At 39.9% G+C, this 17563-nt stretch overlaps 2 protein-coding genes across 2 annotated transcripts; both read left to right on the plus strand.

Annotated features, from left to right (window-relative positions):
- Positions 1-44: 44 nt before the first annotated feature.
- ei24 (EI24 autophagy associated transmembrane protein) lies at positions 45-8731 on the plus strand. Its single transcript, XM_044369901.1, has 11 exons — positions 45-177; positions 1505-1641; positions 2826-2971; positions 3644-3704; positions 4084-4150; positions 4235-4359; positions 5629-5748; positions 6282-6393; positions 6488-6599; positions 7134-7208; positions 7292-8731. Exons 2-11 carry the CDS (start codon positions 1600-1602, stop codon positions 7452-7454), a joined length of 1023 nt encoding a protein of 340 aa, XP_044225836.1. The 5' UTR covers positions 45-177; positions 1505-1599; the 3' UTR covers positions 7455-8731.
- Positions 8732-9671: 940 nt separating this feature from the next.
- stt3a (STT3 oligosaccharyltransferase complex catalytic subunit A) lies at positions 9672-17196 on the plus strand. The gene is made up of 18 exons (XM_044370821.1): positions 9672-9751; positions 10502-10623; positions 10727-10787; positions 10884-11005; positions 11212-11357; positions 11537-11627; positions 11714-11820; positions 11927-12091; positions 12382-12562; positions 13635-13790; positions 13911-14002; positions 14132-14287; positions 14826-15014; positions 15174-15290; positions 15379-15481; positions 15923-16111; positions 16416-16531; positions 16801-17196. Exons 2-18 carry the CDS (start codon positions 10536-10538, stop codon positions 16837-16839), a joined length of 2118 nt encoding a protein of 705 aa, XP_044226756.1. The 5' UTR covers positions 9672-9751; positions 10502-10535; the 3' UTR covers positions 16840-17196.
- The last annotated feature ends 367 nt before the right edge of the window (positions 17197-17563 follow it).

Consider the following 17563-nt stretch of genomic DNA (forward strand, 5'->3'; position numbering starts at 1 on the left):
TTGAGACTCCGAAGAGAAGGACTACACTTCCCATGTTCCTTAGAATTTGGAGCTTGCGCAATATGTTTTCCACGGCCCTGGCTGGTGGTGGTGTCTGTGTGGTGTTGTTGTTGTCACATAAAGGGGGGAAAAGACATAATTGACGAAGTTAGTATAACACTGAGCCTGTCGCATGAGGTAAGGAGGATACTGTGGTTAACTGTGTGCTTTCTCTCTGACTTAACTCGCGTGTTGAGGCGTTGTCTTGACGAAAAACACAACAGTTAAATTAGTTGTTCAGCGTTAACAGTTAGCTAGCACAGACAGGCGAGCTAGCAGAGCACTAAGTTAACTAAACAAACCACCGAAAGTCACTGATTATGAAACCAGAGGCATCATGCTGAGCAGACTGCAAAGGAGAACAAAGATAGTGTCCTCAGATATCAAACTGTTAAGACTTTTCGACAGGCCAGAGAGAGCCAGCTAACACTGAGTGTTCGCTATCTGAGCTAACCCACTGAGTCAGCCTGCTAACGTTAACTCACACAAACAGTTTGAACAGGAAAATAAATGCTTCACCTTCACCATGTTCACAAAATTTATATATCATGTATAACTGACCGAGAGTCAGGCCATTTAAGAATGAGGGAGGTCGCAGTGTTGTTAGATAACGTTACAAAGTCATGGGTTTCTTACAAATATATGACAAAAGTATAATTTAATAAACAGGCATTAGCTGTGCTTTTCTAATTTCAATTTCCTGTTAGACCTCCTTTTTACAGTATTAATGACGCTGGTAAGTTAAGTAGTTTGTGCTTTTCCTTCATGTTCTGTAAATTCAACTTATTTTCATCCCAAGGGACCATACAGCATGCTGCGTAGGACAGAGGAAAGACTTTAAAACTTAAAAAACAGTGAACCAACATGTCAGAAAGAAATGAGGAAACTCCCATTAGCGTGAACTTTTTATCGGAAGTTGTCGGGTTGGTTTGGTATTTTTAGAAACAGATAAATGTATACCAAATATGAATGAGCACAAAATGGCTACCAAATAGGCTAAATCAAGTGTGACAGTTGTTTGTAATGCTGTGTCAGTAATGCCAAATGAGTTTTTGTCATGTATGTAACTCATTGTGAACTGTAGTAACATTATAACAACATGATACTAGAGGGTTTGATGCTTGTACAGGAACAACTTTTTAGTGAAAAAACTGTGAAAAAAACAAATGTAGAGATGCCAAGATTACTCTTGCTTATGTCAGAGAATTTATAGGGCAGATTTTTTTTTAACTCTTTAAAGCATGTAGGGTGATCATTTTGTACAAATGCGCTCATTTCTACTACTTAGTAAAGATCGTATAGAGTGGAAAAATTTAGTTAACACAATCAAACTTACATTGCAAGGAAATTCTCTAAGCAATCATATTCAAAGTGAGACATCTGCTGTTTAGATCTGACTTAGATTTTTGTGAATTGCTGCTTGCTCCTGTCCTCACTTTGTTTGCTGGGTTTTGGATTGTGGCAGGTTACTGGGTGAGCCTCTTCCTGCCATGACAGCTGACCACCAGGTCACCAGCCCCCCCTCCTTCTGCAGTTGATGGATCTGCAGCTGGTCCAGAGATGACAGACAGCGTCAGGGCCTTCCTCCGCAATGTTGCGACGGTCAGCAGACACACACACACTGTACTCACACACAAGCTATGACACGAGGCACAAGTGTGTAGTTCACGGACAGTGAAACGGATCCGGATTTGAAATAATGGACCCATTCAGCTTTATTTCGAAATGTCAGAGAAACATCTGTAGGTGTGTTTGTTGTTCAGATAAGTATATTAAAGATTGTAATTATAATTGTAATTTTATTGACATGTGTCCAACTAACAAACTTACATATAGATAAGCATTAAAAACTGATAGGAAAAAGAAAGACATGAATCCCTATACAGACAAGATAACAGGTGGCATATATTCAGAACAAAGGGGAGTGAAAACAATAAAAGTAATACTTGCACAACATAAATCACTTGAATGCAGTATCCCTGCAGTAAATGCTAGATTTGTGAAGTCTATTATGTTTTTCATAGTGTCAAACAGAAATTCTTTTAAAAAATAGAACATCACATTCTCTGTGTATTAAGGATAAATGTCATCACACAAGTCCTCTGAGGATGCAGTGCACTTTTTCCAGGACAAATGACAATGGATGAACTCCGTTTTCTATTCATCACCTTGAACTTTGTCATTGTGTACCATCAGCTTGAATGAATCCTGGCTTTACACCAAAAGAGTTCAAAGATAATTTGTCTGCAATAATTCCAGATATCTCTTTCGTTACCCCATTAACAGTGTCTCACTGCTACCTGATGTCAGGAAAGACTTTCATTAAATGCTGTACAGTAGCCATGGATCAATATTAGGCCAACAGTCACCTTGAGTGTCATGATTATCTACCTTTTAATGTGATGAAGGCTTCTCCCTTAACATAGTTGGCATGGATGTTTTTAATATTATTATATTTTAAGTAGGTTGGATAGAGGAAAGGTGAGTGTGTGTGGTGAAGGATTTTACTAAATAGCCTCTGTGTTGGCAGTGTCTTAGACTTCAGTTATATGGGATTTTATTGAGAGATAGTCCACATGTTGTTTCGGAGGGATTTCCAGCTTGTCAAGAAGAAATACTGTGGTCATCGTGATATTGTTATAACATAACCAGAACCAACTAAAATATTGTTAACAGGATCTTTGTACGCCTCATTCTTGTGTATAGCAAGCGTTCACTGTGACATTTCAAGGCTCCACTACAGAGGTCATCTTACAAAGTTATGTGTATTCTCTCTCACTCTCCAGGGGATCAAGGACTCCATATTGGGGATTGGAACAATCTCCAAGCTGGATGCCCGCATCCAGCAGAAAAGGGAAGAGCAGCGGAGGAGAAGGGCTAGCGGGGCCCTGGCACAGAGACGGGCACAGAGTGAGGAGCGCAAACCAGACAAGTAGGCCAGAAAAAAGCTACATATTTTAGTTGCAGTGCTACTGTTGTCTGACTCAGGCTAAATAACAATAATAGTATGTTTTATGCCTCTGTCTGCATATGTCATTGCTCTTTAGGGGATTGATAGCTACTCTTCTAAAAGGCTGAGAATGCAACTTAATACTGTGCACTTAAAAGCTTAGCTCCTCATCTCTTGTCACAGCTTGTAATCGAATCTGTACAGTCAAGCAAATGGAGTTTAGATGTATTGTAATTAATGTTGGGTTTTGACAAGGAGGAAGAATGCATGGAAGGAAAAGGACAATCTCTCTGGCTCTGCTGCATTGAGTTTGATTGTTTTTATTTTTTCTGTTCATTGCGAGTCTGACAATGTTATACGAGCGCAATGCTAAATTGATGGAGTACTCTTAATAAATATGTAAATTACAACATGTTGCTTAATTGGAGCAGTCTTGAATCTGCGCAGATCTAACAGTGTATATCCTCATTTGAAAGGACCTGCTATCTATTGTTCCAAATATCCTCAATTTGTAAAGAGAGACATGCTTAAAGCATCCACAAGTTTGTCTGACTACATTACATTGGAAAAGTAAAAGTAATACTAAACTGAAACCAGACTACCCCATTTATCATCAACAATGATGGCCATGGTTGTTATTACTTTATCTTTCAGTGACCCCAAAGTAGCCAGCAGGATTTTTCAGTGCTGTGCCTGGAATGGAGGAGTGTTCTGGGTAAGATGTTTTGCCTACTGTTACAGTAAAACCTCTTCACTCATACATTATTGAGAGACTTAACAGCTGGAGGTTATAAGTTCAATATTAATACTGCTCCTGAGTTCTAATGTGTTGTCCCAGAGTTTTCTTTTAGCTTCTGTATAATATTAAGAGTAAATCCATCTTGTAAATGTCAGTAAAATCCTTGCTTAGTAAACTATTACTTATATAACAAACTCTACTTAAATACCTGATAGACAACCTTCTTGTGTGGAGAAGCACTGTTCAGTGATGAGTGTTAAACAGAACATTTAGGCATCTCACTCAATTTGTTCTGAAGTACATATTTCAACATATTGCCACGAACTATAACTAAAGCATTTTGTTTTCTTTCCAGCTCAGTCTGTTTCTCTTCTACCGGGTGTTTATCCCACTGCTGCAGGCTCTCACAGCAAAAATCATCGGTATGTATGGCTGCTAGTGAACCAGAGGCAGGTTCTCTGGCTTGTGGCAAAAACTTGTCAGTCAACAAGCTGTTTTTGCTCCAGGTGACCCCTCTCTCCATGGCAGCGTGTGGTCCTGGTTAGAGTTCATCCTGACCTCCGTCTTCAGCGCTCTCTGGGTTCTCCCTCTGTTCGTCCTCAGCAAGATAGTCAACGCCATCTGGTTCCAGGTCAGGGGCTGCTATTGCTACACTGTAATGACATGATGCCTTTTTATAAAATCAAACAAGATGGAACATTAATGCATAGATCCCACTGCATAGTCTGATGTCGTATCCGCAGACATGATCAAAATTGCATCCTCTTCAACAGTCTTTAGTGGCTTTTGTGACACGCTGTCCAAAGCTGCGGGAGATGTTCTCTCAGTGGTTGGGCTAAAAGCATAGCCTACATATAAACAAAAGCAACAACATATAGCTGGTATAGCTATATATAGCTAAAATACAATAGTTAATTTACATTCCAAGCGTATTCCCTGTTCAGATCAGTGTTTCAGATGCAATAAATCAGTCATAAAAAACCTGTAAGAACCATGAACAGCTTCAGGAGGGGAGGGAGACACTATTAGTCTATCGCTGCCTCTAATATCATATATCACAAAGAGAAATGAAAAAATGAAACTCACCAATTATTGAGATTTTTTGACATGTTTCTACATGACGAATTTATCATGGACATGGAAAAATTACTATGGGAGGATGTTCCCTACAACCATTTTATTCAGAAATGTAGTTTTTGTTTGAGATAAAGGAAAAGCTGCTTCACAGAGGTGTGTGTTTATCAGGAAGAGTAGTAAAGACTTCAGAGGGGAAACTCAGCTTTAATGCACAGGACAGGATTTAATGTATTTCTTACAACATTCATTGCAGCATTAGAGATGCTAATTTATCATTTTTTTCCAAGACCTCCTCAAACTTTTGTTGCTACCGGGGATCTCAGATCTCTTTTAGGGCAGCTAAGCTCTCCCTTGCTCCCACGTAAATTCAAACACTGGTATGAAACAATGAGGCATTGCTGGATGTCTTTATCTTTGAAGCATCTGCAGACACAACAACATACACAGCAGTGTGTGAATTAGTCTGAAACTCAGACTTGTTGCTTTATAAAGGTCGATGGAAATCTATTTTGGACTTTTCTCAGTGCTTTTATGTGGGAGGATCAGGACAAAATAGTACTGAATACATATCGTAATATTGTTATTATTATAAAAAATGAATTCATCATACAGAAACCACTTTGTGTTTATAGTCACGGTTGTAATTACAGCTCACACAAGCATAAGAGGCTTTTCAGACTGACGTCTCATACTGCTGTTGCAATGCAGAAGACACTTGTGTTCCAAACCCTGTTATTTGTAGTGTTTATTTCATATTCATTGTTGCAGTCTGGCTGGTGAAATGCAGATAAAGATATCAGTGTGTTGTTATTCTCTGTTGCAGGATATAGCTGACCTAGCATTTGAAGTGTCTGGCTGTAAAGCGCAGCCGTTCCCCAGCGTCAGTAAGATCATCGCAGACATGCTCTTTAACCTCCTCCTCCAGGCACTCTTCCTCATTCAGGTACTCCCTGCCTGGTGTGCATTTACCCAGAACTATATCTGATTCTCTTCACAGTCCTCAGACAGGATGCTTGAGTTGAACAGTAAAGTTGCTGTTGTGGTCTGACACTGTAGGCCCAGATTCACCAAATGTTTGCTTTTCTGAATGAGTCACAAAGTCATGCTGTTCATAAACTGTGGTCCAAGATGCCTAATTGAACTGAATGCAATCGGTCAATCAGAACAGCAGCTATCAGTAGCATCATCTCCAGCATGTCAAGCAAGCAAGAGAAACAATCCCATTCTAGACTCCCAAGTCAATTCAGAGAATGTTCAAAGTATATATAAGACTGGTGTCACACTTGGTGGGGTTATTTATTTATTTATTTATTTAATTTACCCAGACATTGTTTCAGAAACCGGTGAAGATGGCCGTTGTTACTTGTTTTGAAGACTTTTTGCATCTGAACTTGGTCCAGTATTCATTTGTAATTGCTCTCTCAGTGCAGTTTTGGTCGATTGAACTGTTTCTCATGTGTTTTCATCATCCTCTAGGGTATGATCGTTAGCCTATTCCCCATTGATGCCATTGGACAGATGGTCAGCCTCCTCCACATGTCTCTGCTCTACTCCCTGTACTGCTTTGAGTATCGCTGGTTCAACCATGGTGAGATACTCCTTAACTTTCCAAACCAAAATAAATCGTGTAAAATGAACGCACAACTCAAACAAATCATTGTGGCTGTTAATGTTTGTTTTAGGCATTGAGATGCACCAACGGCTGTCCAACATTGAGAGGAACTGGCCCTATTACTTCGGCTTTGGTTTGCCCATGGCTCTGCTGACCGCCCTGCCCTCCTCATACATCATCAGGTAAGACTGCTAATTAAGCAAGAAAATATGATATATCTTGTTCATTCATAATGAAAATAATCATCATTTGCACTGCAGTTTTACTTCTGACATTTATTTAAAATTAAAGTGTGAATCTGTATGTAAGGTCTATTTTCCAACTGCCCTACAGGTGGCTTTTACACATTATTATCATCATAGAAACAGTTACCATAGTTACTTGTGTCGTGTCATATTGTTTCAGCTCCACTCAAGTCCAACATCTGTTTTTATGATGGAAATTAGGAAAGCTAAGTGTTATCATAGATGGGTCTAATAAGTTAAAGCGAACTTTGAGTTTATGACCTCAAATCTGTGGGATTAAAAATAAATAAATACTCCTCCAAATACTGGACAGCAGCATTTCACTAGAATCATCACCAGGGTCACATCCTGTCTCAAGTCAAAAGGTATTTCTGCACTGACAGGACCAGTTTTGAAAAATACAGGTAAAATGTAGCATATGCATACTGCATTTACTATATATCATGTTTTTGTTCTTTTCTTTCCAATTAGTGGCTGCTTGTTCTCTATCCTCTTTCCTCTGTTCATCATCAGCGCTAATGAGGCCAAGACACCAACAAAGCTGTAGTAAGTGTTACATAAAGTCAACTTTTTTTTTTAATGGTTTTGTTCACTGCGTGAGTCACTGATCACGTTTTCCAATCTCTCAGCCACTTCCAGCTGCGTCTCTTCTCCCTGGTTGTGCTGATCAGCAACAAGCTTTTCCACAAGACGGTCCACCTGCAGTCCTCCCTGACATCGTCCACCTCCTCAGAGAGGCTGTCATCCCCCCACACCTCCCCGTCCCGACAGAGACTTCTGCCCACCCAGTGATGGACCCAATTGAAGGAGATCGATGCGTGGCTTCACTCAACGTGACAAAGTGATTCTTCCAGGATTTCCCTTATGGGATGGTATGCGGTTTAGGACATGTTTTTAATCTAATCTCTGGCCCTTTGATTATTCATTTGCTGCACCCACCACACACATTTTCAGTGTGACACACAAATTGACTGCCCTGTGCCTCACACTCAAAACACATTATATACTCAGCTCTCGACTTGTTTTCTTTTGTGAATTTTTTTTTTTTTTTTTGTATAATGTGCCATTTGAGTGACTCTCCTTTTAATAAATGACAGCACAAGACATCATGTAGTTTCAATGTTTAAACAAACTTGTGACTAAACGAAGGAATTTTTTTAACTTTGAAGGGGCTTGTTTGCATTAAGGAGCAAAGCACAGTCTTGTTTTACCTACAGTACGTGTTTTCTTGATGTTGCAAGTCACATTCCTTCCTCACAGATTGAATGCTTTCCTGCACATGAATATGTTTCTCTGTCAAATGATGTCCTAGCAGTTCCAAGAATGACCTTGTACAGTTAAAAAAAGGGAGGCTTTTTTATTCTTTAAGAGCTGTGTTTTTAGGAGAATTTACAAATGAGTCCAGGAGCTGCTATAAAAAAGGATTGGTGACCTTTAGTAATGGAAACCAAATAACAGTGTCACTCTTGTCATGTGCTTATGAGAGATTTGCTTGGTGTCTCATCCCAAATTAAAATCTCACTCCATTGTCCAGTGAACATGTTGCAAATCACAAGGTGACACCAGCAACCGAAAAGCTGTCTAAGTGTTTTCAGTCTGTGTGAATTTAGTAGTTGATAGGTGAGATGACACTGCCAAATTGCTGCATCTATGTTTTGTTTATTTCACTTCAACCACTACAAAAGCTAAGCTCTGCAATATAGAGAGGAGTTCAACTCTTTATATCTTGACAAATATGTGATCAGCCTCGACCTGCTTGCTCTAGTTTCCCCCCAGAGAGCTGAAGCAAATATAACTGGTCCCTAAAGATAGTCAGCTGTTTGCTTTTTGTGCTGTATATAATATTAATACATCCTGAATGTCCTTCCAACATGCAATGACCCCTGTCACCACCTTCTCTGTCTCTCACTCATCAGAGCTCATGGCCCTGGGGAGGGGCCACAATTTTGAAACGGTGTGTAATTATTGTAAGAGGAGCAAAGTGTTTGTGCTGACTGATATTTGTGAGTGAGGTTTTGTAAAAGTAATATGTCTAATTTCAATAAAATTGGTCAGTATTCAATATTTGATCACTGTGTTCAGGGTTTTGCTACCGTGGGGAGGACTTGACGGGACGTTTCAAATTCAGCAGTGAAAAGATGTAGAAGATGGGAGGGGGGCAGTTAGAGTTGGTGTAAGACCACACATAAATGATGGTCACACTGAAAAAGCAATTAATATACATAAAGAAGAATTAATGTTTTAACTGGAGGTGATTAAATTTGATATGTGTAATGTATTACATTTATCCCCGACTTAAAATAAATCTGTGCCATTCACTGTAAACTAAGCAGATATTGTGGGTGTGCAATCCACAATACATGTTAAGTACACAAAATCTATGTTGCAGCATTAAATTAATTTACATAATGACATGGTGAATTTTATGATGGTCACTTGGTGAAGTTTGCACTGCCTGGTTACTGGAAAAACAGTCTGATCTGATCCCAAGAAGAAACAGACAGCACACCTCTTATTTTTGTAAATGAAGAACTACAAAGTATTATTATTTTCCTCCACTTTAAATGTACTTTCAGAAACATACAGTATGTTGTGTAGCCTCTTACATTTGCTAACAGGTGACAGATTAACTAAGGAACACTGTTGAGACTGCAGACTTTATGTCCTGCAGTATATTCCTCTAACTAGACTAGAAATTATTGCTTTTATACTATTGAATCAATTGTTGTTAATGTTACATTGTCATATAGTTATTAACTGTTTATATTTGCTGTTTTCCTTCAGTTTTTGTATCTATGCATTTCATGAAGTGGAACCACCGAAATAACATGAAATTTGATTGTTGCATGAGTTTTGAGCCAGAAGGGGGCGACACCTCGCCTCTCCTCACTAAGGACACGTCACTACACTACAGCGGCAAAGTGGGGAACTCAAGTTGAATGACAAGCAATGAACCAATCAGATTTATGTGGTATTACTTTTGACCGACGCTCAACCAATAAACGTGTACCATGGCGTGGTTGGGGCGGGATTAGTTCACGGTGAAGGTTGTACGTAGAAAGTGTATGAGTTACAGCAGCGGAGCAGGGGTGAGTCTTATTGAACATTAAATATTAAACCTCGTATGTCAGATAAAGCACCCATTTTTATTTTAGGCTGTTATGCTACTTTGATATGTGAAGGAGTCACTTGTATTTTCTATATAAGGCCTGACTGTTCATTATATAGCTGCGAACCGAGCAGGTTAGCCTAGCTAGCTAGCTGCTTAACATTACACACTTTATGCTAAAACTGGAAGGAAGCAGCATCAATATCAGCCGGCCTGATGCCGAGAAGCTATAAGAGGCTGTTTTATATATGTTGCTTTAATTGTAAATGTACGCAGGATACGTGTTGATAGCTGGTTAACACATATTAGCTGTAGCTTGGATGGTTAACTGTCAGTTCAGGCTCGTTCTGTTGGTGCTGCTTTGAAAGTTAGCATTAATTAGAGCTATGGTGAGCGTGATAGTTTGTTTTCTGTGTACAAAATACTCAATGCAATGTGTGAATAGGACAGGCATCTTCCAAACCGCTGCAGAGGTTTCCCAGAGTGGGTGCTTCCTGCTTCCTGACGCCACATCTTAGTGCGTGGCCTCCTCTGGTTGGGCTGGACATGGAAGTTTACTCCTAATAGAAGACCTGAAAAGATTTTCTCACTTTGCAGGAGTTTATTCTAAGAATTAAACTTATATTAATACAGTGTAACTAGAACAAGATGCCGCTGCTGTGCTTTGCTCCACAGCTGTCCTGTTTGTACCTCTTTGTGAGTTTTGCGGTGATTGTCCTCCTCCCATCAGGTAGTACGGTGAGCTGTCCCTGAACCTCGCCAAAATGACCAAGCTGGGCTTCCTGCGTTTGTCCTATGAGAAGCAGGACACGCTGCTGAAGCTCCTCATTCTGTCTATGGCTGCTGTCCTCTGTGAGTCTTCTGCATCCTATGCATTACATACACTTTGCAACAACAAGTGTCATCTCCCAAATATTAAAAACACATTGCTCTGTGTGCTTTTCCTCCTCCTCAGCATTCTCCACTAGACTCTTTTCCGTCTTGAGGTTTGAAAGCGTCATCCATGAGTTTGATCCGTAAGTGCTACTTTTGTTGCAGTTATTTGCAAGTGTTGTTAATTGTTTTTTTTTCCTTAAAGTAAGGTCTCACTTTCACCCTCACCTCACCTTCAGATACTTCAACTACCGTACCACCCGCTTCCTGGCAGAAGAAGGATTTTATAAGTTTCACAACTGGTTTGATGATAGGGCATGGTATCCTCTTGGGAGGATCATTGGTGGCACCATTTATCCAGGTAGGAATCAGAAGACATTACTTGAAAAAATAAAAGTAGACAGTACAGGCTTCTAAACTGTATTTTGTATGGAGCAGTAAGTAGAGCAGTTCACGTGTTCGTATGAATTTTAGATAAGAGATGTCAGTGTACCTCATGTATATAGTCAGTATAGCCAGTGTAAAGCTGACTTGAAAACCTTTTTTTTCCCTCTCCTCCGTCACCAGGATTGATGATCACCTCTGCCGTCCTGTACCACGTCCTACATTTTTTCCACATCACCATTGACATCCGTAATGTCTGTGTCTTCCTGGCTCCCTTATTCTCCTCCTTCACTGCCATAGTCACCTACCACTTCACCAAGGAACTGAAGGTATAACAGACAATTAGATGCACAAACATCGTTTGTTATAAAACAATAAAACATAATAAAACATAATAGTATTATTGAAATGCACACTCAGTATAGGACTGTTTTCTGTTGAATGCAGTCTTCTTCGTTAGAAGTCAAGTTCATGCTTCATGCCACTAAACAGACTCTTGTCTCTTTAGGATGCAGGTGCTGGGCTCTTGGCGGCAGCCATGATTGCAGTGGTGCCTGGTTATATCTCTCGTTCTGTTGCTGGCTCCTATGATAATGAAGGTATACACCTGATGTGCATAGCAATATTATATAATGTAAACATCACAACGATTGTTAACCCAATTTCTCTGTGCTGTGCTTCTTAGGTATTGCCATCTTCTGTATGCTGTTGACCTACTACATGTGGATCAAGGCTGTCAAAACAGGCTCAGTGTACTGGTCTTCCATGTGCGCTCTGGCCTACTTCTACATGGTGAGCAGATGATGCTAATAGGTGTAGAGGAGATCTAAAAATGCATGCTTTACTGACTGAATTCAGAGTTTACAGAGGTCATGATAAGCTGTTTGTGTGTACGTAGGTTTCCTCCTGGGGTGGCTACGTGTTCCTGATCAACCTTATCCCCCTCCACGTCCTGGTTCTGATGCTCACAGGACGATTCTCGCACCGCATCTACGTTGCTTACTGCACAGTCTACTGTCTGGGCACCATCCTCTCCATGCAGATCTCATTTGTTGGTTTTCAGGTAAGATGATCTTATGTCACATCAGTTACTCATAGACTCTAGATGCTCAAGATTTTATGTGATAGTAGTGTGATGAGTTAGACATTACATCATGGGTCATGCCTCAGTTGACAGGACATTTTCAGAATGAACCTGGCCTTTTTTTTTAAATCACTTGCCAGCTTCCAGTTGTTCTCATCCAAAGCCATGTGATTTTAGACTTACTGTGATGAAGGTCAAAATATAATCAAGGCGACATGACGAGGGAAAATAGGGTTCACTCTGTTCTGTCCCTCTCTCCCTTCTACCAGCCGGTGCAGTCGTCAGAGCACATGGCAGCCTTCGGTGTGTTCGGCTTGTGCCAGATTCATGCCTTTGTAGATTACCTGCGCAGCAAACTCAATGCCCAGCAATTCGAGGTGCTGTTCAAGAGCGTCATCTCCCTGGTGGGCTTCATCCTGCTGTCTGTGGGCACCGTTCTCATGCTGACAGGTAAGGGGGTTGACCAAGTGCACCAGTAAATATGTTGGCTTAGGTTGACTTTAGGGCTGTTGCAACAAATTTCAGGAGTTGAATATAATTCAAATAGTAAAAAAAAAGGCAACTAATCGAATGCTGAAATTACTATTCAAATGTGTATTTTTTTATTTTTTATAAATGCGTTGACTAATGTTAGTGAATCTCGCTTTTCTCACCTTCTCACCTTGGCCTATCAGCGTGTGAAAACAAAATGCTTTTGTTACGTCTGATGAACGTTAACGTTTTCTGAGTCTGACTGAATCACAATGTCACATTCAATGTGCTAACGTAATGTGACAATATCAGAAATGGCAGAAAGTAATTCACCCACAGAGATCACCACTGTGTATGTGGAAAGTTTTTGGATTTCTGTCAACAAACAGAAATTTTCTTTTAAAAAAGCAGACCCACAGTAAAAGACTTGAGCCTGAGTGATCAATGCTGCAGCTGCAGTTTGAGGTTTGGACACAGAGCCCCTACTTACACTATCATTTAGACTTGCAGTGCATCCGGACCCAAATAACACGTCACATATTAATGTAAAAAAGCTTATACTGACATGGATTTATTTATATTTCAGTTTAGCATGTAGTTTAATTACTATGATCCAGTACAATGAAAGCTTATTTGATATTTTATATTTTGATTAACATTATTCATATTACTTAGCAAGAAAGCTATCACCTGTTAATTGGTAATGCTGGGATGCCCTTCAGTGGACAGAACATATAACAGCCACATGCTGATAGTGGCATTGGCAGTGCATAAGCATGTGTATACAGTGTATAGGTTCATAGTAATTTTTATTAATAATAGGCTAAATTTGAGCATTTAAAAATTGGATATAATTCAAATATTAAAATTATAAGGAATGAAATTCAAATTGTATTTACAGAGGAAGATTGACAGCACTAGTTGACTTAATTGGATGGAAAAAAAACTTCTCTTAAAGGCTTCTCTTTTCCTTTTGTGAGAAACTGAATTTTAAGGTCTTTTTGGTTTGGATCATGTCTGACTTAAGGTATATTTCCCTTCTTCCTCTTAGGTAAGATCTCTCCATGGACTGGTCGTTTCTACTCCTTGCTGGACCCCTCCTATGCCAAGAACAACATCCCCATCATCGCCTCTGTCTCTGAGCACCAGCCTACCACCTGGTCCTCATACTACTTTGACCTCCAGCTGCTGGTCTTTATGTTCCCAGGCAAGTGTACATTCTGATACTGTACGATCACTCCACTTTTGATGCAAATGAAGCTCACAGCTCATTGTAAGCTTCGAGCACAGGTGAGTTTTGACTGATGGTTATGTCCTTTCCTTCCAGTTGGTCTTTACTACTGTTTCAACAACTTGTCGGATGCCAGGATCTTCATCATCATGTATGGAGTCACCAGCATGTACTTCTCAGCCGTCATGGTACGTCCTGCGTAAGATCATGTGGATTTATTTACATAACTTAAGAGCCACTTATATATTTAGGAAAGTGAATTAGCACCCACTATACATCACATGGGATAAAGTACAGCTTGTTTGTTGCCTCTTCAGGTGCGTCTGATGTTGGTGCTGGCCCCAGTCATGTGCATCCTGTCAGGCATTGGTGTGTCCCAGGTGTTAACCACTTACATGAAGAATCTGGATGTCAGCCGGCCAGACAAGAAGAGCAAGAAGCAGCAAGACTCCACCTACCCCATCAAAAATGAGGTGGGAGGTCTGAGAGACTGGTTCAGAGTTACAGTTGTTAGAGGTTGTGTGTAGAGTGTGTTGACAGTTTGACTGCACCTGTTTTGACATAAAAATATTTAAATTTAAATGGGTTAATCTTATTTATTCTGATCCAGTACCAGCAGGAGGCGTAATGATTAACAGTATTAAGATACCACTGCATTGACAGAAATTTTGTTTTTTTTTGTATAGCTTCTAAAGCTACACATATGATAAGGAGAAAGCCAACAACGCTTTGTCAAAGCAGCAACAAGTAAAAAATTAGACCACAAATAATCAAAATGCTGGGTGTTGAAAGACCTTGTCACAAAGCTTCTGCCTTTTCATTCTCTAAATATTGTTTCAGAGACCTTTAACATTCTTGTTAAATGAAGCAGGCCAGAGATTTTTCCTTAATTTTTTTTTTTTTTTTTTTTTTTTTTTTTTAAATCCTAGTAGTCAGAATAAAAGCACATTGGTGGTCCCACAGACAGAACTGTAAAACCTGATGATATCCCGTGTTGTACATATCTACCAGGTTGCCAGTGGGATGATTCTGGTCATGGCCTTCTTCCTCATCACATACACCTTTCACTCTACCTGGGTGACCAGCGAAGCCTACTCCTCTCCCTCTATTGTCTTGTCGGCCCGTGGAGGCGATGGCAGCCGCATCATCTTCGATGACTTCAGAGAGGCCTACTACTGGCTTCGCCACAACACTCCAGAGGTCAGTCATACTCAAATACAAAGAATCAATCGGAAGTAAATCAGTAAAGAGTTCCTAACTAGTAACTTCAACTGTGAGTTTTGCACAGTCATATAGCCATTTAGTTAAAAGGATTCCATTCAGATACTTGAGTTGTATTTTTTTTTTTTTTTTTTCTAGGATGCTAAAGTCATGTCATGGTGGGATTACGGCTATCAGATAACTGCCATGGCTAACCGAACCATTCTAGTGGACAACAACACATGGAACAACACGCACATCTCCAGAGTTGGACAGGTGAGCTAGGTGACCTTCAAGGTAATGTGAAAATGTCACCATGTTTCTAAGTGTTGTCGTGCTGACTGGGCTGCTGTTTGTTCTGTAGGCCATGGCATCCACAGAGGAGCGGGCATATGAGATCATGAGGGAGCTGGATGTCAGTTATGTCCTGGTCATCTTCGGAGGACTGACGGGTTATTCCTCAGATGGTACGTCCCAATATCAGGAGATGCACAGTACTTAAAACACTGAGCCTTGACTCAAACATACAGGTGCACAGACACCCTCCCCCTGCAGGGAGACGTCTTACAGAGTTGGATTTAATAGTCAAATTCCCTCAAATGTAATGGCATTTTTTCACTTGATGGTGTGATGCTGATGTGCTCCAATGGGCAGTGAATTTGTTTTTAGGTGCAATTTGATTACTCCTTTTACATTTTATGAGAAGGTGCAGAAAAAAATCAGCCTATACTCTCTCAGCTGTAATAACTGCTATACCAGAAAATATTTGACATATTCATGGCATAAAGTTCACAGAAGCATTATTGCATGGTCATTGGACAATGATTGATTGAAATATATGATGAGATATTACTGAGAAGGCATATTTAGCACCACGTCTCTAATGGATCTATTTCTCTGCATCACAGACATCAACAAGTTTCTGTGGATGGTCCGTATCGGGGGAAGCACAGACACAGGAAAACACATCAAGGAGCACGACTACTACACTCCCACCGGGGAGTTCAGAGTGGATCGCGAGGGCTCTCCTGTCCTGCTCAACTGCCTCATGTACAAGATGTGCTACTACCGCTTCGGCCAGGTCTACACAGAGGCCAGTGAGTAACTCTACGGTCGAGTCTGTTGTTTGTCACCATGTGTGGCCTAGTTTGAACTTAAAATCACAATGACTTACATCCAAGCATTTTTGAAAGGACAGTGAAGTTTAGGATGACAAAGCCTCTAGTTGGACATAAGTATACTTTATTAAAAGGGGAAAAAAAAAACATGGAGCAGCACCGTGAACATCACGATTCCTAGTCGTCACAGTTGTTGACTTGTGTAGATATGAGTTGCCCTATGCTGTGAACTCCACTGTCCACAGCCATGGTATAATTCCAATGATTTCAATGATCTTTGCAGAGCGCCCTCCGGGTTATGACAGAGTGAGGAACGCTGAGATTGGGAACAAAGACTTCGAACTGGATGTGTTGGAGGAGGCCTACACAACAGAGCACTGGCTGGTTAGGATATACAAGGTAAAACTTTAAAAAAAAAAAAAAAAACTTCTTACCCAACTGTATTTAATGGTTGCTTTTATTTTTCTTACAATCTAATAAATTGAATAGTTTTAGGTTTTTAACTTAAGGTAGACAAAACAAGACATGATATCACCTTGTGTTGTTTTTTTTGCTGTTTTCATGTTTTAGACTATAAATAAAAATTACTATATTCAAATCCATTATGAGTTGTGAACAGCTGCATTTTAACAGACCTTTCTAAACAAGTCTTGTGTTCCATCCTTTAGGTGAAAGATCTGGACAACCGGGGTCTTTCCAGGACATAAAACCTTCAGACAGCAGTGAAAACACAGATTTAGCGCACAGCACTGAACACGTTCCCCTGTGGTCAGCGGATGAGTTGTGAAAAGAATACTTTTTTATACTTTTTGTTTGGGGGAAGAAATTTGCATCAAAGAGATTTTGATTTTTTTGTGTGTGGATGATTTTCTTTCTTTTTTTTTTTTTTTAATTGTTATAATGAAATGTCTCATCTGGGATCAGAGGGAGCGGGTGTCAAAACGTCCAGTCTGTCAGGAAGTGTAATTCGCCATGAAGCGGCTAAAAGAAAGCAGTGTTCATTTAAGAGCGCTTTGGATTTTTACAGTGTGGTCAATTAAAGTGGGATTAAACATAAGAAAATGGTGGTTTTTGTTTTTCTTCCTCTCAAAATGCACATAAACTGACGAGGGAACTGTATGAATTTGATGTAGACTTAACACTTGGTAAACCTACATTTGGGGGGGAAATTGTACTCTCTACCTCTTATAGTGACGGTAGACTAGATATTAGTGGGTTTTCACCACTCTCCTAGTTCAGCTACTGTATGACATGATGATGGAAACTGGCTCGATTCACGAAATGAGCTTGAGATTCACAAGATGCTCCTGGATTTTCACTTAAGCTTTACCAAATCTTTGTTCATGTGTAGGCTGTAAAATAAAGATGCATTTTTTTCAGGACTTTGTATTATCAACATTGGAAAGCAAAGCACAACTGTAAGATAATATT

Source organism: Thunnus albacares, chromosome 13 (assembly GCF_914725855.1).
Source record: "Thunnus albacares chromosome 13, fThuAlb1.1, whole genome shotgun sequence".
NCBI lineage: Eukaryota > Metazoa > Chordata > Actinopteri > Scombriformes > Scombridae > Thunnus > Thunnus albacares.

Bases quoted from the DNA above. Each gene is read 5' to 3' on its own strand.
- stt3a (XM_044370821.1), top strand. From the start codon at position 10,536: ATGACCAAGCTGGGCTTCCTGCGTTTGTCCTATGAGAAGCAGGACACG. The intron at 12,092-12,381 runs GTAAGATGATCT...CCCTTCTACCAG, and splicing joins TCTCATTTGTTGGTTTTCAG to CCGGTGCAGTCGTCAGAGCA. The intron at 14,288-14,825 runs GTGGGAGGTCTG...CATATCTACCAG, and splicing joins CCTACCCCATCAAAAATGAG to GTTGCCAGTGGGATGATTCT.
- ei24 (XM_044369901.1), top strand. From the start codon at position 1,600: ATGACAGACAGCGTCAGGGCCTTCCTCCGCAATGTTGCGACG. The intron at 3,705-4,083 runs GTAAGATGTTTT...TTTTCTTTCCAG, and splicing joins GGAATGGAGGAGTGTTCTGG to CTCAGTCTGTTTCTCTTCTA. The intron at 4,360-5,628 runs GTCAGGGGCTGC...TCTCTGTTGCAG, and splicing joins TCAACGCCATCTGGTTCCAG to GATATAGCTGACCTAGCATT.